General features: G+C 33.5%; 5 protein-coding genes, 1 long non-coding RNA gene and 1 pseudogene across 8 annotated transcripts; 4 read left to right on the top strand and 3 right to left on the bottom strand.

Annotated features, from left to right (window-relative positions):
- Positions 1 to 334: 334 nt before the first annotated feature.
- Positions 335 to 1,539, bottom strand: LOC110656447 (protein LURP-one-related 14). The gene is made up of 3 exons (XM_058142353.1): positions 963 to 1,539; positions 635 to 853; positions 335 to 479 (listed from the first exon to the last, which is right to left on the bottom strand). The coding sequence occupies exons 1-3, from the start codon at positions 1,209 to 1,211 to the stop codon at positions 348 to 350; spliced, it is 600 nt and encodes a 199-aa protein (XP_057998336.1). The 5' UTR covers positions 1,212 to 1,539; the 3' UTR covers positions 335 to 347.
- A 2,695-nt stretch (positions 1,540 to 4,234) lies between these two features.
- On the top strand, positions 4,235 to 7,706 carry LOC110656468 (uncharacterized). Of its 3 annotated transcripts, XR_002495127.2 has the most exons (5): positions 4,235 to 4,871; positions 5,706 to 5,775; positions 5,859 to 5,954; positions 6,950 to 7,032; positions 7,537 to 7,706. XR_002495127.2 is itself a non-coding variant. In XM_021813293.2 (4 exons), the coding sequence occupies exons 1-3, from the start codon at positions 4,536 to 4,538 to the stop codon at positions 5,918 to 5,920; spliced, it is 468 nt and encodes a 155-aa protein (XP_021668985.2). In that variant the 5' UTR covers positions 4,235 to 4,535; the 3' UTR covers positions 5,921 to 5,954; positions 6,950 to 7,706. The 3 variants fall into 3 exon arrangements, 2 of the variants coding, with proteins under 2 accessions (XP_021668985.2, XP_021668983.2); XM_021813293.2 differs by having other exon boundaries at positions 6,950 to 7,706; XM_021813291.2 differs by lacking the exon at positions 6,950 to 7,032 and having other exon boundaries at positions 4,237 to 4,871.
- A 202-nt stretch (positions 7,707 to 7,908) lies between these two features.
- Positions 7,909 to 10,107, bottom strand: LOC131177388 (staphylococcal-like nuclease CAN2). The gene is made up of 9 exons (XM_058142352.1): positions 9,845 to 10,107; positions 9,601 to 9,656; positions 9,327 to 9,441; positions 9,113 to 9,223; positions 8,835 to 9,022; positions 8,708 to 8,764; positions 8,465 to 8,624; positions 8,321 to 8,389; positions 7,909 to 8,229 (listed from the first exon to the last, which is right to left on the bottom strand). Exons 1-9 carry the CDS (start codon positions 9,995 to 9,997, stop codon positions 8,131 to 8,133), a joined length of 1,008 nt encoding a protein of 335 aa, XP_057998335.1. The 5' UTR covers positions 9,998 to 10,107; the 3' UTR covers positions 7,909 to 8,130.
- A 6,161-nt stretch (positions 10,108 to 16,268) lies between these two features.
- On the top strand, positions 16,269 to 17,115 carry LOC110656470 (heavy metal-associated isoprenylated plant protein 36). Its single transcript, XM_021813295.2, has 3 exons — positions 16,269 to 16,457; positions 16,536 to 16,611; positions 16,720 to 17,115. Exons 1-3 carry the CDS (start codon positions 16,449 to 16,451, stop codon positions 16,857 to 16,859), a joined length of 225 nt encoding a protein of 74 aa, XP_021668987.2. The 5' UTR covers positions 16,269 to 16,448; the 3' UTR covers positions 16,860 to 17,115.
- An 18-nt stretch (positions 17,116 to 17,133) lies between these two features.
- Positions 17,134 to 17,930, bottom strand: LOC131177390 (protein EARLY RESPONSIVE TO DEHYDRATION 15-like). Its single transcript, XM_058142355.1, has 2 exons — positions 17,580 to 17,930; positions 17,134 to 17,486 (listed from the first exon to the last, which is right to left on the bottom strand). Exons 1-2 carry the CDS (start codon positions 17,821 to 17,823, stop codon positions 17,317 to 17,319), a joined length of 414 nt encoding a protein of 137 aa, XP_057998338.1. The 5' UTR covers positions 17,824 to 17,930; the 3' UTR covers positions 17,134 to 17,316.
- A 1,188-nt stretch (positions 17,931 to 19,118) lies between these two features.
- Positions 19,119 to 20,667, top strand: LOC131177387 (uncharacterized). Its single transcript, XR_009146904.1, has 2 exons — positions 19,119 to 19,632; positions 19,797 to 20,667. It is a non-coding gene; the product is annotated as an uncharacterized LOC131177387 (long non-coding RNA).
- A 1,586-nt stretch (positions 20,668 to 22,253) lies between these two features.
- On the top strand, positions 22,254 to 24,894 carry LOC110656440 (cation/H(+) antiporter 15-like; annotated as a pseudogene).
- The last annotated feature ends 239 nt before the right edge of the window (positions 24,895 to 25,133 follow it).

Here is a 25,133-nt window from a genome sequence, read left to right as displayed (position 1 = left end):
TTTATTCCAATGGATTTTATTTATAATAATTACATTATTTCTCATAATTATTTAACATCTAAAAAATTGATTTTATGAATAAATATTATGTGAATGTGATGAATAAATATATTGTTATTTGTCATATTAATTTTTTATATATTATAAGTTAAAATTATATAACAGATGAATGATATATTTTTAATTATTTATTTAAGCTAAGTTGGCATAATAGTTAATGATAAAAATTCAATATTTAGAAATTTAATAATGACGAATAGAAAATTACATATATTATAAGAATAATTAAAAGGGATTAAAAAGTAAATATAAGATTAAAAAAAAAAAACCCTTTGATGAAGAGACAATTAAGGGGTGTCATTCTCATCAAGAATTACTAACAATGCCACAATGAATGCAAAATCCACCTCTGGATATACTTTAACTCTGTATTTTTCCTTTCCCTTGCAGAAGCTTTCCAATGTGAAGTTATGCTTTACCTGTATAAATTGTCACATCAGTTCAATCATATCAATATTACCATCAATTTTTTAATATTATGATCTCCAAATAATAGATTTTTAATATTTTCTTTTAATTAATTTTATTAAAATAAATCTGAAGAAAATTGCATGCAAATCTGAAAGGTTGGTACCTCTGCAAGAAGCCGGTGGCCTTTGAAAACTTTGAAGGACAAAGAAGTGTAAGATCCAGTAACATGGAAATCAGGGATTTTTTTCTTGAAATTTGCCAAGAAAACATGAAGCTCTTTTTTAATTTGAAGAGGATGAGATTGTTTTACACTGAAGAGGATATTATTTTCATTTGTATTTTCACCTCCATGAGCCTTCCATTTATGCCAAAATGTAAGTGCCTTCACACATTTAAAAAAACAAAAAAAAAATCAGATTCTTCAATAATTTACGTAAACTATTAGTTAATTTCTATGAAATTTATGAATGAATGAATGAATGAATAATTACCTTTCCACACAGTGTGAGAATAGGAATGCCTGCAGGATCGCGCAAAATTCTTTTCATCTTCAAATTCCAGACTCCACCATCTACTTGGAGGAGAAGATTTCCAGTCTGATCAAAAACTTCAAATTGTGCATTAGATAGCTTTTTAATCTTCTTCTTCACAATCAACTCCTTAGGATAAGGGAAGCAATAACCATCCCCAAGAACACTAATAGAAGGAACCCCAAAAGTCCATCCGCCAGAGAGATCCATTGCAGTGCCTCTCAAGAAACTGTGTAGAAATTGAAGAACGTACAGCAAAGAGAGAGAGAGAGAGATTGATTTTTCCTTTTCTTTAGGTTTTGGTGCTAAAGTTAATGTTTGGGAATTGTTTCCAGAATTTTGTAGAATTTTCTTGATGGATTTTCCATTTCTTTTTGTCCAATAAAGATTTGAAAATTGGGCATTGTGTAAATTAATGGAGATTAGCTGTTGGGATTTGGTTGCCTTCTGTAGTTTTCGGATCTTGTTTCCTTTTTTGAAAAACGAATTCCATGGTATTTCAGTTTGAATGAATGTTGGGAGCTTTTCTCGCTTTGTGTGAGCTATACCCTTTCACTCTTTCAACTTAAAGAAAAAAGATAATAAAAGCAAACAACTAGCTAGCCTGTGAGGCAACTTGAAAACGACTCCATATGTTAACTAGGCTTAATTAAAATACAAACTTATAACACAAGGAATTGCTACTCTTATGTTTATGGTTTTTAGATAAACTTTTCCAGAATTTATTTTCCATACAATTTACTCATTGCTTATGCTCCATCAAATTACATGTTAATCTAACACTAAACAACTTAAAAGTTTATTTAAAAAAATTGAGAGTTAGAATCATAATTATCATTACTTAGTGTAGTAATATATTTACCTTTTTGTTTGTAAAGGCATTATATATAAATATTGACTCAATATAAATTTGGTGAAACCTTTATGTAATGAAAGTTTTTTTGATAATTAAATTAAGTTAGAGCTGGGCACGTATCTCACAGACTTTAGCTGCCATGATTGAGCATTTTTTTTTCAGATAAGAACTTAGGCCAGCACTCCCAGCTCTATCACGAGATTTTTTTTAGAAGTATATTTGGGCTAGTTTTTGCGTGTCAAGGTTTAGTCTTCTCTTTAAACAATCTTAAGAGTGCACTACCTTACATCGAAATAATTCATTCAAAATAAATAATTCTAAAGTGTTTCATAATGGAGTTGAATCTTAATTGATAAGAAGTGTTCACATCCTTACTGACTGGACTAAAACTTGAGACATTTAGATATGATGAGATATTCAAAATTAAATCATATTAGGAATAAAACTCTACAATTATTAATTGGGTCGGATTGTTCCTCACCCACAGATCATTCACTTATTTCTAAGAAGCTTTACTCGGAGTCACAGCCTAGAACTAGATAAGAGACGATAGTGATAGGAATGGCAACGGAATGAGTCAGGGACAAGAATCGTCTCCTCATTCCCATCCCTGCTCCACATAATTTAGGATTAAGATAGGGATCTTCCCTGCATAAAAGCGAGCAAGTGAGTTTTCTCATAAGAATTTTTTTAATTTTAATTTATTAATATAAAATATAAATTTATTTATTAAAAATAAAATATAAGTTAAAATTATAAGTTTTAAATATAATTTTAATAATATATTTATATTTTTTATTAAATTATAATACATAAATATATAAACAAATTATTTTATAATAAAAGATAATAATATGTTATTCTGTGGAGTCAGTTATAGATTGAGTGCATCCATATAATATAGCTAAATTTTACTCATCCCTCAACTTTAAGGATTATTTATTAATATCATTGAATTTCAATCTATGTCATGAAAATATTTAAACTTCAATTTAACACTATCGAAGGTCTCTTATGCCACTTTCCAATGAGAGTTCTGATCAAATGCTGAAAATGGACATGCTTTTGTGGAATTAAAACAATATAAAAAGGTCTCTCTCCACCATATAGCATTTTAATAATAATAAAAAAAAAATTTTCTCTCCTGCCCTTTCTCTTCTCTTCAATCATTGGTTTTCTCTTCCCTAATGGTCGAATCCCTTTTATTTTCTTCTCAATCTCATCTCATCCATAACTCTGCCCCACCTTAAACCTCCTAAAATCTCATCATTGGCAAGCCGATAACTCTTTTGCCTTTAGCCACACTCTACTCTACCCTCACAAATCCACCTCTCCCCTTTCTAGCTTCCCTTACGTCATCTTTTATTTTTCCTATAACTCGCCTTTTCACTCCTTCCTCATAACCTTAGTCATTCTTCATCTATGGTTTGCTATCTTTCACGCCTTTTCACTGCTTTCATTTTGCTTAATGTCTTGAAGCGTTTCACATCCTCGCATCTCTGTTTCTCGAAGGTTAAAACCTTACAATCTCACAGATTGTGCTTTGCCTGCCATGGAGGAAGGTTCTCGAATCCTCACATCCACAAAATCAGCCCCTCTTGCCTCTGTTTCTCAAAGTCTCAACTTGTTTTTCTTCTCACTAGTCGGACATTACACTGCCCTGCCTTCCCTTTTGTTCTTTAGTAATTGAAATTTCGTGTTCATCTAGGTTGAAATTTTATTAATTAGTTTATATCCTAATCAATTTTGTTAATAGGGTTGAAATTTAGCCTCCCTCCACCTTTCTCATCTTATTCTCTAGTTCTCATCTCATTCATGCAGTTTGGGTCTTCAGTGAGTTGAATTTTGTTCCATCTTTTTCACTTGGGTTGTTATCTAGTTGAAATTTATTAACTGGCTTTTGTGGGATTGAATTAATTTTATTAATTTAGTTTTGTTTTGTGAGATGGATCAATTTTGTTGGTGTGAATTGATTAATTTTGTTAAATTTGATTGTGATTGATATTGTTGCATATTGTAATGAATGATGATTTATATTGTATATAAGTTTAATCATTTTTTCTTTTGAGTTTTGATTTTCATTTTTGTATACATCTGGGTTTGCTTGAAAACATTTGATTTTATTTTGTTACTGATTTTGGTTAATCAAATGGAATGAATCCGGGTTTGCATGAAGAGATAGCAAGATTACACCAAAGGGAGAAAAGGGAAGAGGTAGAGGAGGGAATTTTTTTTTAATTATTATTATTAAAATGCCATGCGGTGGATTGAAAAGTGACATAAGGGACTTTTGATAATATTAAATTAAAATATAAATATTTTTATAATATAAATTAAAGTATAAGGATGAAAATAACTCTCAAATTTGGGGGATAATATTGAAATCCGGTTAAGTCAAGATAAAATGATTGGTCAAGGCTATTTTTTTTTGTCCTTCCATCAACAGAAATGCTAAAAATGCTCCAGACCCTGTCATTTTACGTCCCACGAATGATGAATAAAGAAAGATCTAAAGTTCTAAACAATTCCGCAATCTCCCCCACTTCGAAAATCAGATAAGAAATTTGGTAGAAAGCCGAAAGCAAGAACACGCAAAGACCCCAGCAAAGTAACCATAGCCCAAAAGCAACATTTAAAAAAAAAAAAAATTTACTTCATATTGGTTCTCTTTTTCTTTAATGGGGAAGTCTCTTCCTTTCACCGGGAAACTCCAAGAACTCACCAAAATAGCCTCTTCCCACCAACCTAAACGCTCAAAAGCAGCGCCTTTAATTCCCCTTTGGCCCAGACAGGTCCGAGTTGACTCCCAGCCACTCAAGGTAAAGAAGATGGAGGATAGCTCGCTCTGTCTTGATGGCCTGAATGGTGTGCCGCTTTCCCAGGTAGTCTCCTTGTGCGCAAAACGGTGGTTTCAAGACACACTTAGGGAGGCCAATGCTGGTGATATTGCCATGCAGGTCCTTGTGGGTCAGATGTATTACAGTGGATATGGTGTTCAGAAAAATGCCCAAAAGGTTTCAATTTTTATTCGTTTGTTTTTTCATTCATCGTTTTCTAATTAAAATGTTGGTATTAGCTTATTAGGATTGTGGGTTTGCTTAGCTTTGTTGGATTTTTTTATGTTATTATAAATGCATTGAGTTTGGTTTTAGGATAAGCATGGTTTTTTCCATTTCAAGTTTTATTAAGAAAGAAAGATTGGAGTTTTGGAACCCTTGTTGATTTTGTTTGTAGAGGAAGGAAAGCACAGTTTAATTTAAGCCAAATAGCGTTTGGCTCTTAGCATTTTCTTTTTTTCATTCATATTTTGTCTCTAATTCTGTGTATCTAGCATCTAAGATGCTAGGCTTTCTATGTCTGTCTGGTTGCTGCCTAAATTGGGAAGACAAAGGATTTATTAAATTTTTCAGTGGCTGCATGGTCTACATTGCATTTTCTTCCCTAAATAAAGAATACTATCCACTTATGTTTGTTTAGTACTTGTTTTGAGGATGAAGTTTCCGTTAATTTGGCCGCACATAAGACAACTCTAGAATTACAAAAATTTGGGTTCTTCTCTTAGCAGCCAAATGAGAAAGTGGTGAACTTGTAAATATTGCTTCCTTCTTAATTGTTTTATATTATAAAAGTTTTGTTCTATTCCTATCTTTTTCAAGACTAAAATTGTAAAATGGAAGCATTAGTTAATATGGTTTTATCATGACAAATCAGCAGTATTTTAGCGTATAATAAATTGCCAGTTTATCACTGTGTATTCTCGGGTTTGATACCCTTAGGATTGCAATTCCTTATATATTTTGGTTAGTGAACTTGCAATTCTGAATGATGTTGATTTTCTTGTGTTTAAGGGCTGTGAGTGGATTAACAGAGCTTCAAAGAGTCGGGCGTCAGTGTGGAAAGTGAGTGATAAACATCCAGGTATGTAAACTCTCCTTCTATCAGTCAAATCCTTGATTATTATTCCTCTGTTTGTTCAATAGATTTCTATTTCGTTTCCTTAGGTTATAATGCAAGTGACTCAGATTCAGATGAAGCAAAGCGGGAGGCAAATAATAGCAGATAGTTATTCTCATTGAACTTGCAAATGAGAATCTGAGGTGAACTTTTTGCTCATTTGCTAATCGCGTTTAATTGATTCTAATTTCTTCTTGTATGATATGGCAGTACAAAAACTCATTTTTATTGTGACTGAGCATAAAAGTTATTTGTGGATGCATAGTCTAAATTATTGTCTTAAATCTGATAGCATGCAAAAATTGATTGATTTGATCTGCATATTTTTTTTGTTCATCTTGGACGTTTAGTCGCAGAACTGCTACATTTCTTCCCATAGGGGGTTCTAAAACCTCTCAGACATGAAAACTTTGAAAGGTATAAACATTATGTGTAAGGTCAGCTAAGCTAACATAATCAATTGTTTGTGCATTTCTTTATTTTTGGTAGTCTTAGAGTATATCCTTCATCAACTGCTGTATTGCATCCATTCAGGAATCAGTATTTATATTTCCACATTATCCAAAACCTGTTTCAAAGGAGCAAGACTGAAGTAGCAAGCTTTTGCCCCTAACTGAAACTTTAGTTTCTAGAGATATTCATACTTTACGATGCCAATTGAATCTGAGAATTTTATCCTGAGAGCTAGCTACAGTGCATCTTTATCTTGTTTCTTTGGAAATTGACTGATTTTTCTTTCTGAATGTTAACTTAAACTGTTGAATGGTGGTTCATTACTTAACTTTACCTACTATCACCTTCTTTGCGCCCTTTATGATATTCCTTTTGCTGACCCAAAAAATAAATTAATTAAACTAATAAAAAGAACAAGAAGAGGAGAAATACTTCAGGATGATCAGGACACCTGAATTTCTCTTTTATTTTCAAAATAACTGGCACACTTCAACTTTGCTCATTCTGCATGATAGGCAAATTTGATTTACCTTTTGATGGATTACCTTAGATGCATTAATGCAGGCTGAGGTTTGCATCAATCCCTTTAAAATTCAATGATGCTTTTGTACTGCTGACTTATGAGCACAACTTTAGTTAGTAGTTACCTAATTTGATTTGATGGTGATTATTTTCCTCATTGCAGCAACTTGGAATAGTACTCCAAATGCTTTTGCATATTGTGCATCCTGAAATATATTATTATCCTAGTTGTTACATTGGCCCTAGGTAAGGTATCATGTCACTGTCCCACATGCTCTTTGATGCTTCCTTTTATATGCCTAAACTAGATCAAGTAATCTTTCTTAAGCTAAGTTGAAAGAGATTGTGAACTCTCAGAAAACCAGATTGGGAATTTCATTTATTAGCAATCATTCACAGGGATTTATTAAAGGAAAAAAGGAAAAAGAATGAAAAAAAAGAATGGTATTCAACTAATTAGCAAGAAGCTTTTACCAGCTCAGAAGAGATGAGGAATTGTAGTGGCAATGATAAAGTGGACAAGTAATCTTACCACTACCCAGGCTGACATCCATATTACTTGGGGGACAAATGGAAATTGACAAGAATGATGAATCAGGCACTAGCATTTTATGATTTCACAACACAAACAAGTGTTATTGCAATCTTACTCGAATGATCTAGCAAGCTTTGAAAGATCAAATTTCAAATGCTTCTCATTGGGCATCGAACTTCCAGAATATACTGAATCGTGTTTATTGTTGTTTGCAGCATATTCTTCAGGTGTACTTCCACACTTCATAACAATCCAGAGGCTGACTATATCTTTTTTATCTCTCAAAAATATTTGAATAGTTGTCTTTGTATTTTTTAAACTCTATGTATGTTTACATGCGGTGATTCTATTCAAATAAATATGAAGTTTTTTGGGTCCTCATCAATTTGATTTTGTTCATTTTCTTCTGCTTTCAATTGTTTCTGACTACCAGTGTTGAATAAGAGAATATTCCAGTACTTCTTGTTGTCTATGGACATGCTTAATAGTTAGATCTGCATTGAATTTGAAGGAACAAACAATTATCTGCATATCAAAGTGCATGATTATATTGACATTTTCATTCTAGCAAAGATAATCAGTCGCGCTGATATTTAACACGTAGGAGTTGGATTTTCGATACACTATTAATTATAACTGCATAAATAATAAATTGGCTAGCCATTTGCAGGTAGAGTTCTAAAGATGTTTGCTTTCTTTTCTCTGTTCTAGCAGCCTTGGGTCCCTCAACACAAACTTGCTGGTCATCATAGCCCTGGTTTTGGTCATGCATGTTCAATGTGATTCAGGGCAAACGTATTCAGAAAATTTCATCTGCCTTCTCTTCTGTCCTTCCTCCATTCCCATGGCTTCTCAGGATTCGATGAAGCCCATAAGCCTAAACGTTTTGCTCGAGCCTCTTTCTCCCACTAATATGATTAATATGAAAGTTAGACCAGGAAGGGTTTACAGTTTACACAAGCAAGTGCAGGAATGAATAAGGGCATTGCGATTACTTACCGTTGCCAGTTCGAATCGTTGGTCATAAGCAGTATAATGCCATGCAAGCCCCTTCTTTAGCATTACTTCCTGTTACAAACAAAACATCTATAATGTTCTTGCTCAATCATGTCATAAGGTGATGAATTTTAGAGAGGCAGCTACCTGTGCAAATATGCCGTTGCAATATACATCACCAACGCTACGGCCATAACGATCTTCCTCATAAACAAAGATTCTTAGACACTTCCCCTGGATAAGCTTAACTAGCTCCTCCTGTGCCTCTTTTCCATACGGCATTGAACTCTCTGGTGCATCTATTCCCCTATGTTTTTTCCAATCCAATAATCATTAGTCTCTAATGTGACACGCCAAGATTTAGGAAGGGCTCTTGCAAGTAGGTGTTACCTTAGTCGAATGCGATATTTTCGAGCAAGAATCTCCTCATTTTGAACCTTAATTATCCTGCAGGAAGAGTTGTATCACAAACCAATGGCTAGGACTGAATTCATACAATGGCAGGTAGATAACCAACCCATATCCAGAGTCAATAATTTTCTTGTGGAGTGCGTCTGCTCTCTCATAATTCCTATCTGCACGCGCCTTTGATCTTTGAACAGCTGCCATTTGAACATCCCTCGGAACACAGGACGACTCCCTAGGATCAGCAGTGCTAACGTAGACAGATATTGTGTCTCCATCAGGCACAGCTTTTGCATCCACCTGAATCCAATCAAGTGTATTTTATCAGAACAAACCCATCTTCAAGATGATTATAACACTTATTAAGTTTGCGAGGGATTTTGTCATCACTGGTAGAGTCTGCAACTCAAACTTGACCCCCTCGGGTAATGATGTTGGTTCCCCAGTAGAAAGTGGAACAAGAGTATGAGGAAGTGGGAGACCATAAAAAGCCAGTAATCCCTATAAACAGAACAAGAAACAATCTTTCTTGCATTAATTAAAATTCTATGTTGTGATCATCTTGCAAATATCCTAGTGCTCTAATGGTGTTTTCTGTTTATACCTCAACATCTGCCGTTTGATGTCTTTTCAAGGTCTGAATAACAAGTCTAGCAGCTTCTTCTGGTGTCCTTGGTGGAGGTTTTGCTTCTTTCCATGCATCTAACAGCTTTCTATACCTTTCATAGATTTTCAAGGTTGAAACAGATCACAAATAGGAGATAATCTTTACGCTAATTCTCATTTATTTCTGGTAATCCTCACAGTGAAAGTCATGAAAATCAATTCTCAACTACATCTCAGCCATGAAAGACTATAAAGACTGTCCCAATATTTACCAGTTAGCTTGAGCTTTCTTGGAAGAGACCACATGTTCACTAAGCCCTTGGGGGACCTTATAAAACAAAACCCAGACAAAGAAATTTAACTTTAAAGGGATGAAAGTAAACTAGCCATCACATTTAGTTAGCTCAAATGACTTCCATAATGACCCAGATGTGACCATAGTCAACATTGAATGGAGCAGCCAAAATTTCCAAAGGGTCCTCAAATCTAACCAGGCAATAAGAAAGAAAAGAATACCTGGGAGGTGATATCAAAGTTAAACAAATCTTGGGCAAGAGCTGAAACACTGACGGTGGCCGCAGACACGCCGTGGGGTCCCAATGACTCAGAGTCCCCTGTTGTAGTGGGCTTGCAACAATGTCCATAGAGTAACCTCAGGGCATTCCCCATATTGGGGTTTTGTCAAATGTGGATTTTAGATAAGTTAGATGAGAAATTGAGGATCAGAGAATCTCAAAGGAGCGACGGATTTTCTGTTTGGGTTTCGGAGGAGATAGGAGAGCAAAGAGAAAAGGAAAAGTTAGGTGGTGTATTTCTTGAGGAATAACAAGGGAAGGGAGCAACGAATGAGTGACGGACACGTGGCAAATTATGATTTGGCAAAATCATGAAGGTGCTCTTGGGAATCCCAAGTTTTCTCTAGTTTGGCTGGGGCAGGTACGAGTAAAAAATTTGTATTCTATTGTTAATGGGTTCAAAACGAGAAATTAAGTTTATTTAGTGAGATTTTAAAATTTATTTCATTAAATTTTTATAAAATGATATTTTTTTTATAAAATAATTAATTATGAAAAAATTTATTAATTTAAAAATAAAAATTTTTAAATATTTTAAATTATAATTTTTTCATAATATTTTAAATTTTAATTAAATTAATATACGTTAAATATAACATGATAAATAAATTTATTTTATTTTATTTTATTTATAATATTTTTTTATATGTTTTTTATGTAAACAATTTTATTTTTTCTAGTTAAATTAATAAATTTCTTTATAAATGATTATTTACTGAAAAAAGTATTATTTTATAAAAATCAAATGTGATAAATTATAAAATTTCATTACATCACTTTATTTTTCATAATAAAATAATATTTATTTTATTTTAAATCAAGTATTCATAGAATATATCTAATAATAGATAAAAATTAAATTAATAAATAATAATTTTATTCATGAATAATTATCAATTAATTTGATTAAAATAAATTAAAAATTTAAGAAAGAAAATAAAAATAGGATAAAATGGTTATTTTCTTTAAAAAATAGAGTAAATTAACAATTTTTTAATTAAAAATGTACTATTAATATAATAAAAATTTCAAGTAAAATAAAATTGAAATTGTAACACCCCAAAAATTTTAAATTTATGAGCATTTTTGGTATTTTAATTTTATTTAAATTTTAGGAATTTTTTTGAGATTTTTCTGATTTTAAAAATCGGGTTCGATTTTTCAAAAATATAAACTTTGATAATTTTTAAAAATTAATTTAAAGACCACGTGGCAAAACTAAAAATATATTTGGAGTCTACGTATTTTTCTGAGTTTTCTGAATTTTTTTTCGGAATTTTTGGACCTCGTTTTTGGTCCCGAGGCAGAGTAAAAATTCAAAATTTTGTATCTTGAATCGAACCGGCCGAATCGAATCGGACAGAATCGGACCGGTCTTCTTCTCTTTTTCTCCTCCCTCCCGTGCGCGTCGACCCTCTCCTCTGATGATTTTGATGATTTTTAAAAATTAATTTAAAGACCACGTGGCAAAACTAAAAATATATTTGGAGTCTACGTATTTTTCTGAGTTTTCTGAAATTTTTTTCGGAATTTTTGGACCTCGTTTTCGGTCCCGAGGCAGAGTAAAAATTTAAAATTTTGTATCTTGAATCGAACCGGAATCGATTAATCGGACGATCGGCCAATCGGACCGTCTTCTTCTCTTTTCTCCTCCCTCCGCGTCGACCTCTCTCCTCTCTCCTCTCTCTCTCTCTCTCTTTCTCTCTCCTCCTTGCCGCGCCTACCCTGCGTCCCCACCTCGCCCGGCGCCCCCACTTTTACGGCCACTGAAATCTTCTACCCGGGAAGAGCTTTCTAAATCTCTACTCAACAAGAGCTTTTGACTTCCGCCACCAATTTGCCGGGTGTGTCTAAAATCATCTACGGTCACAAGATTTTGACACCAAGAACGCCAATCATCGAGAGCGGTGTCCAATTTTTGCTCGGAAGATTTTAGCCCATTTCGACTTTTGGGCTAGATTTCAAAACCGTGAATCCCACGAGGAAACCGAGGGTATCAGCACGCTGCTACTCGAGAGCTTGGCGACATAAATTTCAAATTTTTCCGACACCGTTTTTCGGTGGGTCCCACGAAACTTCGAAGTATTTTTCTGAGAATTTAATGAGCTTAGAAAATTCTGAAAAATTTATGTAATAACCCCCGTGTTATGGGCTTCGTGTAGGTATCATCGATTCGCGGAAATTCGGAATTGACCTGCGAAATTCAGCCGATCACAGGAAAAGTCTCCGAATTGACCGAGGTTTTGGCTAGCCCCATTGTCGACATCCAGCGTTGCCTCAAGTCGGAATCGGCAAAGGTAAACCCGAACCTTATTTTTACGTAATTTTCTAGTGCTTAAATAGGATTAAAAATCCGTAAAATATTCGTGATAGCTTAGAAAATTATGATTCTTTTTGCAATAGCTTAGTAATATTGCTAAGGACCGCGGGGCAAAGTTTTAGAATTTTTAGAGCTGATTTGGGCGCTTTTGCAAAATGGTCTATTATAGGGACTAAATTGAAATTTTACATATTGTGATGGATGATTGATTTGATGGGCCCAGGAGGGGCTGTGTGATGTGATTGAGTTGTGGACATATGGATTGTGAATATCGAAGTGTGTTTTGAGCCCTTTTTGCAGGTTGGGTAGGTCCTAGATATAGGGGAGACTCTGCCGGATTTTCGGCACGATTTATGACGTATTGGTCTTTTTCTTTGTTTGTATTGAGTCAAATTTATTAAATGATTGTAATAAAAATGTCAAGTGAGCCCGGACAACCTTCTTCCTCCTCCCAGCCACCACGATGATTGTGCCAAGTCCATGAGTAAAATATTAATTTTAATTATAATTTCGATATTATTATATGTTCAAAGATGCCCATGCATCACTTATATGCATATAATTATGTAGTTAAACTCTAGGCATGATTTATGTTGCATTGATAATCATAAAGTGCCATAAATGTTGTTATGTAATTTGGAGCAGCAGCGTATGCGTTGGCGTGCGTGATTTGGTGTGGACTATGGATAGACAGTAGTCACGCCTTGAGTTCTTCATTGACTCGATCCTTCGAGGGGTAGTCACGGCTTGAGTTCTTCACGGGACCTCGATTTGGTTATTAAGTGGAAGTCCGAAGTTCTTCACGGCACTTGGATTTAAGAGAGTTGTATAGGATCACCCCATATATTATGATTGATGCTACAGGTGCGTGAGTGCTCCAAATTACCTTTTGATGTTATGATGTGAAATGATGTTGATGTTGCATTTCACTCTACAGTGCATTAGTTTTAGATAGTTATAGAGATTATGGTTAAAATTGATATTTTACTCTTTGAGTCGAACGCCACTGCTCAATATTTTTCCAGGCCACAGGAGGATATTTTTGAGGTTAACCTGCTTTTCTACTTCGCAGGTTTTTTATCAATATTTGTGTAATTTTATTTACTCCTAGAATTTCCACATGTGTTAGCAGTAATTATTTGAATTTGGTCTGTAATATTATTATCATGTTGGACCTGTAAACTTAATATTCTATGTCTATTTGATGGATTGGATGAGGGAGCTGAGCTCCCATTTCTTTTATGATGCTATGAGTATGTGGAGGGTGAGCTGAGCTCCCCAATTGAGTATTTATTATGTTTACAGTCGTGAGTCAAAACTCCGTTGGAAAGTCCATTTTATGGCCGGACACTGTCCGTTTGTTTTCTTGATATTGGGCCCAAATGGACCTTAGAGTTGGGTTAATGAACAGTTAGGCTTACTACGGGTCTCGGGGGCTTTAGGTCGCCTGTGTCCTAGTGCATTCGCCCATAGGTTGGGTCGTGACAGAAATCGAGAGATTTTATTTTAACAAGTGATTGAAAGAAGGTTATTGCAATTAACTTTATTATTAGACATTGTCTTGAACTTATTTACTAGAAATTTCAATATAATTTAAAGCTTTATACCTTTGATTTATGATATTTTTCATTTTAGTGAAGCTCAAGAATTAGAGGTAAATCTACTCTAAAAGAGGATCAATTGACTTTTTTTTATATATTTATATATTAAAATTAATGAAGAATGTATTCTTATTAATAGAAAATTAATTAATCCCTATATATTGTATAAATTATTGTGTGCTTGTAGTATATGTGTACATTCACCTACAAAAATATAAGTCTCATTCTTTTAAATTTAAGACCTAATTGCTTTTATAAAGTTACTATTTTTAATATACCAAATATATAATATAATTTATTTATATATTAACCCTAGAAAAAAAAATTCTAAATAAAAGAATTACCCATATATACTATATATTTCAATAAAATTAAGATATTAAAATCATTTTTAAAATTATAACATCTCAAATTGAAATTTCAATTAAAAAAAAAAAACTTTTAGTGGGTAGTATAACTATTTGCAATCCTTTCCTATGTTTCAATGTTGGCGTTGAGGTAAAGAAACCAAAAAAACATGCCCTATGAAAGAAGAGGTTTGCAAAATTTCTAGAATGTAACTGGTTCAAGTTTTGTTTAGGGGTTGTGGCCTGCAATCCCAACATGGTACAATATTAAAGGCCCAATTAAAAAGAATTTGATGGTACTCCAAAATGCTTAAATGTAATCCTGGAGAGGCTTCTCACCTATGAGCAACCACAATATGCATTTGAAGAACTTGCTGTTTGAGTTTTTGGGTTGCCTTCTGAATTCTGATGAAGCATAACTACTAAAATATGAATATCTTTTATACTTTCCCATCTTCCCATAAACATTTGATGCAATTTGAACTTGAGATATGGAATTAAAGAAAAGAAAAGCCATTGATTGAGCAAAAGTACTCAAACATAGGAGTGTGTAGATTTCTGTTCAAACTAACTGAAAAATCAAATTGAATCAAATTAATTTGATTCATTGGTTTGATTTTAAAATTCAATCGGTTTGATTTTATATTATAAAAATTTTTATTATTTCAATTTGATTCGGTTCGGTTCAGTTTTGAAAAAAAAATCAATTAAATCGAACTGAACCAAATAATAATTTTATATATTTAAATCAAACTAGATCAAACCGAATCGATTTTTGAATTGATTTATTTTTATGGGGAATTTATGAATTATATTTAATTATATATATAAATTATTTAATTTCATTGATTAATGATTATTAGGTTCAAATCAAAATTAAAATTATATCAAATAACATAAAAATTAAGTCTAAATTAAAACTGATCAGCTTGAATTGAATTGAATCGAAATAGAGTGATTAAGTTCGATTTAATTTTTCATCCATTTTGATTCGGTTCGATTTTTAAAATATATAATTCAATTTTTATAATTTAATTCGATTTAATTTGATTAAATTCTATTTGAACTGAATGCTTACTCTACTCAAACATTTAAAAAAGCAATAAAAATTAAATACATATAATACAAATTTAATTTTATATCGGAATAAATTTAATAATAATTAAATTAAATATTAATAAATTTAATAATAATTAAATTAAATATTTATATTAAAATTTATATAAAATTAATATATAAATATAATAATCATTAAACCCATTTTTATATTAACTCTAGCTTTTCATAACTATCCCTAAAGAAATCTTGCACAAGCTTCAAGAAAACACTGGTTAAAAGAAATGTTAATATCTTCTAAAGGTCAATTTCTTGCCAACCATTGTTGAAGAGGAAGGATAAGCTTTTTATTCCAATCTCTCACGGTACAGCACCAATAATTGCATAGGACAAAGCATGTTGCTGTCTAAAACGGACCCACTCACCCATTTTTTGCCTTAAAAGCGTACAATAAGCACATCTGTCTCAATTCAGATGTAAATATGCAGTAAGTGACCCTTTAATTAAAGCAAATCACCTTAGTTGGCAAATATTAGAATCAAGCATGATTTTTTTTCAAGGATAAATACACACATAATTTAAGAAAAAGACATATTTTTTAATAAAATTATAATAATTTATTAAGATATGTTCGTTCATAATTCATCAATACGATCAAGAGAGGGGCAACTCAATGCACAAAACTTTTCAGTTTCGCAGGGCTGGATTCCAATTTCGATTTCGGCTTAACCAAATTCAACGATTGATTTTTTTTTTCAATTTAATTCCCATTCTAAATTGACAATTGTCAGGGTCTAATCTAAACCGTTCTACACTGTTTGATTTTATCTTAGGATAACAAAGCAAAGAATCAAACCTAGAAGATTTGAGTATGAACAGAATTTGCTTAAAGAGAAGCTCTTATATGTGTCCCAATCAAACATAGCAGGGTCATGATTTTTGCCGACCATATGAGCGGAGGCTAGCTTCTCTTGAGTCAACAGTATGGGGAAAAAAAGGAAGCTTTTTCACAAAAGTGATATTCCCATCAATCACGGAAAGAATCCAATACCTCTCTAACCTCTCACCTCACCCTTGTATATTTACAGGCTTGAACTCATTTACCAAACATTGACATTGTTTGCTTATTTCTTCCCTTCTCCTCCTCCTCCTCTGCTACTTCGTGGGCCAGTGCTCAATCTCACTCAAATTGCATAAGCTTTCAAGTTTTCATTTATCAAAATGACTAATGTAAGCACTTCAAGCAATCTTTTGATATTCTTTTTGATTGATTTTGAAGATAAATTTGATTGTTCAATTTGGTAACAGGTGGTGGAACTGAAAGTAGGTTTACATTGTGATGAATGCATTAAGAAAATCTTGAAGGCTGTCAAGAAAATTCAAGGTAAACATGAAACTGAAATCTTCAAGTTATTAAACTTTCTAATCTCTCTACCAAATTAAAGATTGCTTTGACATGTAAAAATGTTTTGATCTGTTTTCTTACCAACAGATATTGAAACGTATAATGTGGACATTGAGCTCAACAAGGTCATAGTGACTGGCAATGTTACAACAGAAGAAGTCATCAAAGTCATCCAAAAGAGCGGCAAGACAGCAACCACTTGGGAAGGAGATCAAACAAATTCCTAAACTTGCGAAAGCTGTGTGTCCTTTACTATTTAGTAAGATCACACCAAACTAAAGATTATCAGATGTGGCCATGGATATTTTCACCTTCACTTGGTTAGCAGGACAGAAGATAGAAGCCAATCAGACAACATTTATGCTTCAATATCTAGATATATATATATAGTAGTAGTTACCTTCAAGAATCATCAAATCTATGTTCTCTACCAAATCAAAATAATTGATCATCAAGTGCAACTTTGTTTTTGGATGAGGTTAATTTCCTTTTATTTAGTAATTTTTTTTATATGAAATTTTTCCTTTTATTATGAAATAGAGTAGAAGTTAAAAGCTTACAGGATGATACACAGAGCATGAAATACAGAAAACAAACGAGTAAATGGAAGTCAGGGTCTTATGTACAGTACAACTACAAAAGCAACCCATCTCGATCATCCTCAAACTCGTTGAATCACGTAATCTACCTCGGTTGCTGAATCAACCGTGGACTCATTTTCACAGTCACAATCTTGGGTGCCTTCTCCATATACCTCGGTGCCTGAACAAGCTGAGCTCGACCCTCTTGCCATTTCATCACCCCCAATGATACCAAATCCCTGCTATGCTCAGTCTCCTCCTCCTCCTCCTCCTCTGATGCAAGAAAGAACGAGTAACAAATTTAGATCAGCTAATCAGAAATGATTCAAAAGAACAAAAAAAACTTTCAACAAGAAATGAAATTACGTTTGTGGGTACAAGTATCATCGCCGGCGTCGAAGAAGAGAGAGTCGAGGTCGCAAATATCGTTGATGACAGGGTCAAATTGGGGATCGTGGAAGCATTCTTGGAGCCAGTAGTCGCGGAACCAAGGGGAGGAGTGGACGAGGCTCCACCACTGGTCAGAGAAGTCCTCAACTGCGCGATACGCCAGAGGGACGAACAATGGAGCATTGGGATTCAGTGATGATCTGTGAGAGATTACATCCATTATTGCCACTTTTAAACAATAAGCAAGCAAGAAAAATCTGATCTTGAAGAGAGAGAGAGAGAGAGAGAGAGAGAGAGGGGCGAGTTCTTGAAAAAGCTGAGCTGATAAGGAAAACAGGATAAGGAAAAAGACCCACTGCTTTCTCCAATAAATAGTGAGAAACGTTGAAAATGACCTTGTACTCGGATATTATTACGGAAATGACACCCACTAAATAAAAATGAAAAATTTAATAATAGAATTTGAAAAAATTATATTAAATTAAAATAAAAAGGTAAATAATTAGCTTCCATTACATAAAAAATTAATTTAGATTTCAATTATTTTATAAAAAAATATTTTATTTTAGTATTTAGGTGTTTAAAAAATTTAATTAATAAAAAATATTTTTTTATAAAAAAATTAAATTATTTTTATAAAAAATGATTTTATTTAAAAAATTTATTTTTTAATTTTTTAAATTTTAATAATCTCATTAAAATGTGAATATATATTAAATAAATATATATATATATTATTAATTTAATATTAAAAAAAATATTTATAATATTTTTTTATAAAATACTTTTTATACATAAATTATTTTCTGTGAAATAAATGAAGTATTAACATTTATTTTTCGGACTAATTATGAAATTTTTATTTAAGAATATTATAAAAAAACTTAAATACATTAATTATAAATTATAATTTTTTTAAATTAAATTTAATATATTTTAATAATAAAACTCAATAATATTTTTTTAAAATAATAAATAATAATATCTAATTAAAATACATGTATTTTTAAAATTTATTTGACATTAATTATTATTAAAAAAATTATATTTATGAGATATTATTAAAAATTAAATTCTAACATATTTTAATTATGCAAAAAATATTTTTAATAATTTAAATCAATTTTAAATCCGATCATTTTCATTAAAAATATAAAATCATATTATAAAATTTCACTTTTGATCTAATTTAGTTAATTTTAATAACTAAAATTTTTAAATATTTAAAAATTAATCTTTTTTTTATAATTTCAAATTAAATTAAATTAATTTCGATTTTAAATCCGCTCTCAAATTTTGGTGACAGTGGTTTTGTCTGTTACGTGAATAGATAACACGTCATTGCTCTCATCCTTAATTCTGACTCGTCTTCTAGTTCATCGTGCTGTCACGTGCCCCTGTTTGTTTGGTGTAACGTTATCAAAATTTTCATTTCTTTATAATACAGTGGTTACAATGGATACCCACAGCAAAACAAAAACAGGCAATTCTTTGTAAAAAAAAACAAAAGAAAACCTTTTAATTTATTTGAAAAATCACTTTAGGCTCATTTATGATAAACAGCATCTATGGAAGTCTTAATAATTCATATATTTATGTTATAAAAATATAATAATCTTGATTAATTAATAGAAGAGGTGAAATGGGCTATAAAAATAATGCCAAGTTGTTGCTCGTAATTCATTAAATTGCCATTAATATTCTTTCTGAATTCATTGTTTGGGTAGCAGGAACAGTTTTCTTTCTTTCTTTCTTTCTTTCTTTTTTTCTTTGCAGGATTCTTGAAACCTTGTTGGTTCTGCAATAATGAATGTTTCACAATATAAATTTATTGTGAATGTAAGCGCAGGATGTTTTGATTACATCAGTGCTTCTTCTGATGGCACATGGAATGTAAAACATGGAGGAACTATTCTTGAACATCCCTTTTTTCGTTTTCAACTTCAATTAATTTCAATGGCCATTATTGCTCATTTCTTTCTTGTTCCTCAAAGCGTTTTGTTTCCCCAGGATAACCTCTGACTCCCTGGTAAGAAAAAATCAGCCACTGGAATTTGAATTCGAAATCTCATACCTGCAAAAACGAAAATCACTTTTTTTTTTCCTCTTTTCTTTTCTTTCCGGGAATTCACAATTATCTGCAGATGTACTGAATGAAATAATATATATATATTTTCAATTTATGTCTACCAGGCGGGTATGCTGTTGGGACCAATATTTATGGAACGATTCTTTCCTGGAGCATAAGAACTATTTTTTCCTCCACCACCCAATCAAGTAATGGCTTCAATGGTAAAGATTGGATATGTTATTATGTTCACATTCCTGGCAGCAGTGAGGATGGACATAAGCTTGGTGAAAAGATCAGGGGCCAGAATTATCTTACTGGGGTTTCTTGTATTTGCACTTCCCTACACGTCAAGAACTCTAAGGGTAAAGTTTGATCGCAGTGTGATAAATGCACAGAAGAGTGCAAGGCTGAATAATGCAAATCTTTATTTCTATGCACTCACGACAAGCGAATTCATCGACACAAGTGCTCTTCTAGTACAGCATAAGATCACTAATTCTCGGCTGGGACACCTTGCTTTGGCAACAACTTTGGTTAGCGACTTGACAAGACCAAACACATATATACACCTTCAATAAGGGTTGGGGTTCAGAGCTATGTGTATCTGTTTATTTTCTGGCATCCACAGTTCTAGTTGCACAAAGATTGATATTGTGGTTCATTAGAGCAACTCCACAAGGGAAACCCATAAATCATAGCAGCAGTATTGATTTCTTCAAGTGTGGGTGATTCTCTGGGTCTTAATTATATATTGGGTCCTTTAACTTTAGGTTTGGTAGTCCCTGCAGGTTCTCCATTAGCCACAAACCTTATATCAAAGCTTGACCCTATCGTCTCGGGCTTGCTTATTCCACTCCTCTGTACATACTGTGCTTCCAAAGTTAATTTGTGGGCATTTCTCGCCCATTTTAATGAAGCTCTCAACTTTCAAATGGCCTTCATTGGCTATGCAATTAAGTTGGTAGCAACTGCTGCCTTGATATTCTTTATCAAGATTGATGGCTCCTACTCAATAATCTCTTTACTATTAATGGATTTGCCTGGAAGAACTTCTTGGAAATGACACCCCTTATATGATCAACCACAAATTAGGCCAAAGAAGATCCATTTCTCAGGCTTCTCGCTCGCAATCCATAATCGACGTTCTCAATTATTTCATGGTAGGAAACAAATTATTTCATGATAAACTAGGTCCAGTTAAGTTTATAAGGATTTGGGATACTATAAATAAGTCTATTTGAACTAATGAGCTTTTGAAGTTTACAATTAATAGTTACCATTAGCTAGTTACTAACACTTGCTTGGTTATCTTGCCTTTATTTCGGCAATATTAAATAGTGTAGGACCAATTCAAATAATTTAAAATCTCAGTAGATTATGGGCTCTAAATTTATATTTTGTGGGGCTCAATAGCACATTAAAACTAAAAAATGTTCAAGGATTTTGTTTAATAGTTGGTACAGCCGAAGACGCTCTGGTTACCAGGGATCTCACTCCCAACCCATCATCAAGACAGAGTGCAACAAACTGAATCTGAAACAATATCACGCCTGCCTCAGTGGACTGAGTTGCCACAATCTTAGTGGGTGCAACAATTCCAAAAACCAAGTCACAGCAGCATCTTAAATTAAAACCTTTTCAATTAAGAAGTAGCATGGAAGGTGTGCGACAACTCCTTAAGCCACCAAGCAACTGTACTCAGCAAGTCATTGAAAAACATCAGCATGTTGTTGCTGAATTTTGGTGATCATTCAAATGGATCCTCAAATTGTTCCAATTTTTTTTTCCCATTTATCATCGTCAAGAAATGATTTCCAGAGATTGGCAGAAGTTCGAATCCTTTTGCCAGGTTTGGAATTCTGGCCTGGAAAGAATTATTTGATAAAGTAAATTAAACTTTTATTTCATTAAAAATTATACAACAGACCAGCCAACTAGCTCTTAATACACAAGAGTACATGTTAAAATACCCCTACAGTACCCTCCCTTAGATAATATTTTTTATTAAAAAAAAAAACTGCTTTTCAAAGAGATTTTCAGGACAAATTTATCCGGTCATGATTTGATTTGAAATTGAATTTGAATTGATTCAATTCAAAACTAAAATTAGATTAAAATTGACTGATTTATTCGATTTAATTCCCTGCTAAAATCAAATTTTTCTTAAAAAGAAAAATTTTAACCATTAGATTTGACAAAAATGGGACTAAACCAAACAAAAAATTAAATCGAGGGAGATCCTGTAGTTCAATTTCAGTTCATCTAACTTTAAACCGAAGCCAACTCTGACTAGACCGATAGCCACCTGTATCCATAAGAGAGAAAGGGAGAGAATACACATTGGAAAACCATTAAATAAATTTCCTACAAACAAAATAATATTGAAAAAACATAACAGCCTCAGCTTGAAAGTCAATCACCCAAAATATCAGGTTTGCCCCTCTCTCTTTCTCTCTGCAGGTATCACAATTTGTAGATTGTTGTTTTCTTTCTTTAGTTCAAGAAAGGGGAAAGATATGGGTTAAAACTAGTAATTGTTCTTCATTTTGACCCTTTTTTTTTCCTCATTCCTCTAAGCAATGGCCATGGCAATAAGCACTACAGATATGATAAGCAAAATTATGGTATACAAAAGCACGAGATATATCATATCCTACAGCATATGGCAAAGTCGTTATGTCCTAACCCCTGGAATTCTTCTCCAAGCACAGCTTGTGGTTATTTCCTTAGCCTCAAAATTCATAGATTTTTGGCTCTACCATCTTGGACAAACCAGCGTAGTTTCCCAGATCATGGTATGGTTCAATTCTATCTATTCCAGCCCTTTTAATAGCTTTACATATATCTAGACATTAACTTAAAATGTTCTTTTTTTTTTTTTAGTTGATTGGATTCTGGAGTTTTAAATTCGTAACTTTACTATCTTGGAGATGACTCGAGTATTTTGTGAAAACTAACCATTGATGATCATGCAGGCAGGTATTTTATTAGGGCCATTGCTACTAGGGCCAAAGAAGGAACTAGTGCGAGTCTTGTTTTCTCAAGAAAGCCGAATGACACTAGCAAAATTGGCATCATTTGGCAACATGTTCTACCATTTCCTGAATGCAGTGCAGACAGATCCTCAAATGGTGTTAAGGCCAGGACGGGTGGCAATGTTCATGGCTATAAGTGTCTTCTCCATTACAATGGTTCTCAGCTTCTTTATGGCTATCGTCATGAAGAGGAATTTCGACATGGACACCAAACTCTATAGCTCCCTTTCATTAATAGGCATGAGTCAAGCTTTTACAGGTCTTTCTGTCGTTTATTACCTCGTAAATGAGCTAAAGCTCCAGAACACAGACTTTGGTCGGCTAACCCTTGCTACGGCAGTAGTCACCGATCTGTTGAACATTAATCATGATAACAATTTCGTCTGTCACCGGAGAAAAGATGATCAGTCGCCAAATAATAATGGAATGGGCCTTTATAACAACTTTCGCAATCGTCATTCTTGTTCTGTTCGTCTTCAGGCCAATTATATTGGGGATGATAAGAAATACGACAGCAGGTAAACCTGCGGATAAGAAGTATATCTTTATCATTATCATTCTAACTCTTGTACTTGGATTTGTGAGCAAGGCTACAGGCCAGCATTACATTTTCGGGCCGGCACTTCTTGGTTTGATTGTGCCTGATGGACCTCCCTTAGGGGCAGCTTTGGTGGCAAGACTAGACACTTTCATCCCCACGTACCTCTCCATCAGTGTCTGCAAACCAATATCTACGAAAGAAATCCTCAGGAAATATGGATTGTTGGGATCCTCGTTCTCTTTGGTATCGCAGTTAAAACGACAACACTAATGATGACAGCAAAGCTTATGAATTTGCCCACAAAAGAGGCTTTCTTGCTTGCCATGGTTCTGAATTCCAAGGGCATCGATGAACTCACTATCTACAACTTCTGGAAGGAGAACAAGGTCTCATCAAAGATATTATTATGATTATTATTATTTCACGTTCTTTTTCATACAGAATAAGTATGGTGAAATTAACCTAATTAATCTTAATTTGCTGATAACTTCAGAATTTAGAGGGGGAAGAGTTCACTATGTGCGCAATGTCGGTTATTTTAACGACAGCAATTATAACTCCATTGATGAGATACCTCTATGATCCTTCCAAGCGATACCAATCATTTAGGAGAAACACCATCCAGCATTCCAAACAAGACACTGAATTTTCGATTGCTAGTCTGCATCCGCAAACCTGAGAATGTCCCAACCGTTGTAAACCTTTTAGAAATATCCCACGCCTCCACGGAGAGCCCTGTAGAGGTCATCTCTTTTGTCCTTGTCGAGCTCGTTGGTCGATGCACTCCCATCCTAATATCCAACGACTACCATGGATCCCAACACAGTCAGACATCCACTGCAACTAGGATTGCTAATGCCTTAAGGCAGTATGAGCAAAACAATCAAGGTTGCACCAATGTTCATTCATTCACTTCAATCTCCCTGTTCCAAACAATGCATGATGTCATTTTTCGAGTGGCGATAGACAGGAGAGCCACTATCGTGATCATGCCATTCCACAAGCAATGGGCTATCGATGGTGGTATCGAGTCTTCGAATGCTTCTATCCGACGATTGAACAAAAGGGTCCTGGAAAAGGCTCATTGTTCTGTTGGAGTCCTCGTAGACCGAGGAATTCTAAAAGGATCGGCGAATGTGATGACTAGTTAATCCAAATTCAATGTTGCTATCATTTACCTCAGCGGTCCAGACGATGCAAAGGCACTAGAATATGCAGCTAGAATGGCAAAGCATGAACATGTGATCTTGACAGTCATTCGATTCCTTCTCTTTGGAAATGAAAACAATGTAGAGAGACAGTGATCTAATCTACCAGTATAAGCAAGCTAACATGGGAAATGATCGATTTATATGTCTTGAAGAGGTGGTGAGAGATGGGGTGGGGCTATCTCAATGCATAGGAAAGATAGTGAATTACTTTGATCTAATTTTAGTAGGAAGGTATCATTGGCAGTCTAATTCATTGTTTGAGGGACTTGAAGACTGGAGCGAGTGCCTTGAGTTAGGGGTTATCGGTGACATGCTTGCTTCACCGGACTTCAAGATTACTGCCTCGGTGTTAGTGGTGCAACAAAAAAAACTAATAGCAGTTAAAAGCAAGAAACACCAGTGTTGTTGTCCCAATGAATGTTTCCATGCATGAAGAGGATGAAGAGTCTCTTATTTTGATTTTATGGGTTGGATACAAATTCCTTGGTGTCAATTTTATTAGAAAAATATTGTAGATTTTGTAAAATAAAATCTCCTTAATTATTTTTCATATTGCCCCCTTGAAGAAATTATTAAATGCATTCAATGTGTATTAAAAAAATTATTAAATACATTTGATGCGTATACACCATCTCTTGCAGTGCGAAGGTACAGTGTAGTGGCTAAACAAGA

The sequence above is a fragment of the Hevea brasiliensis genome, unplaced genomic scaffold, assembly GCF_030052815.1.
Source record: "Hevea brasiliensis isolate MT/VB/25A 57/8 unplaced genomic scaffold, ASM3005281v1 Scaf439, whole genome shotgun sequence".
Classification (NCBI taxonomy): Eukaryota; Viridiplantae; Streptophyta; class Magnoliopsida; order Malpighiales; family Euphorbiaceae; genus Hevea; species Hevea brasiliensis.
Note: the sequence above shows the minus strand (reverse complement) of the source record. Positions and strands in the feature narration are given on the sequence as shown.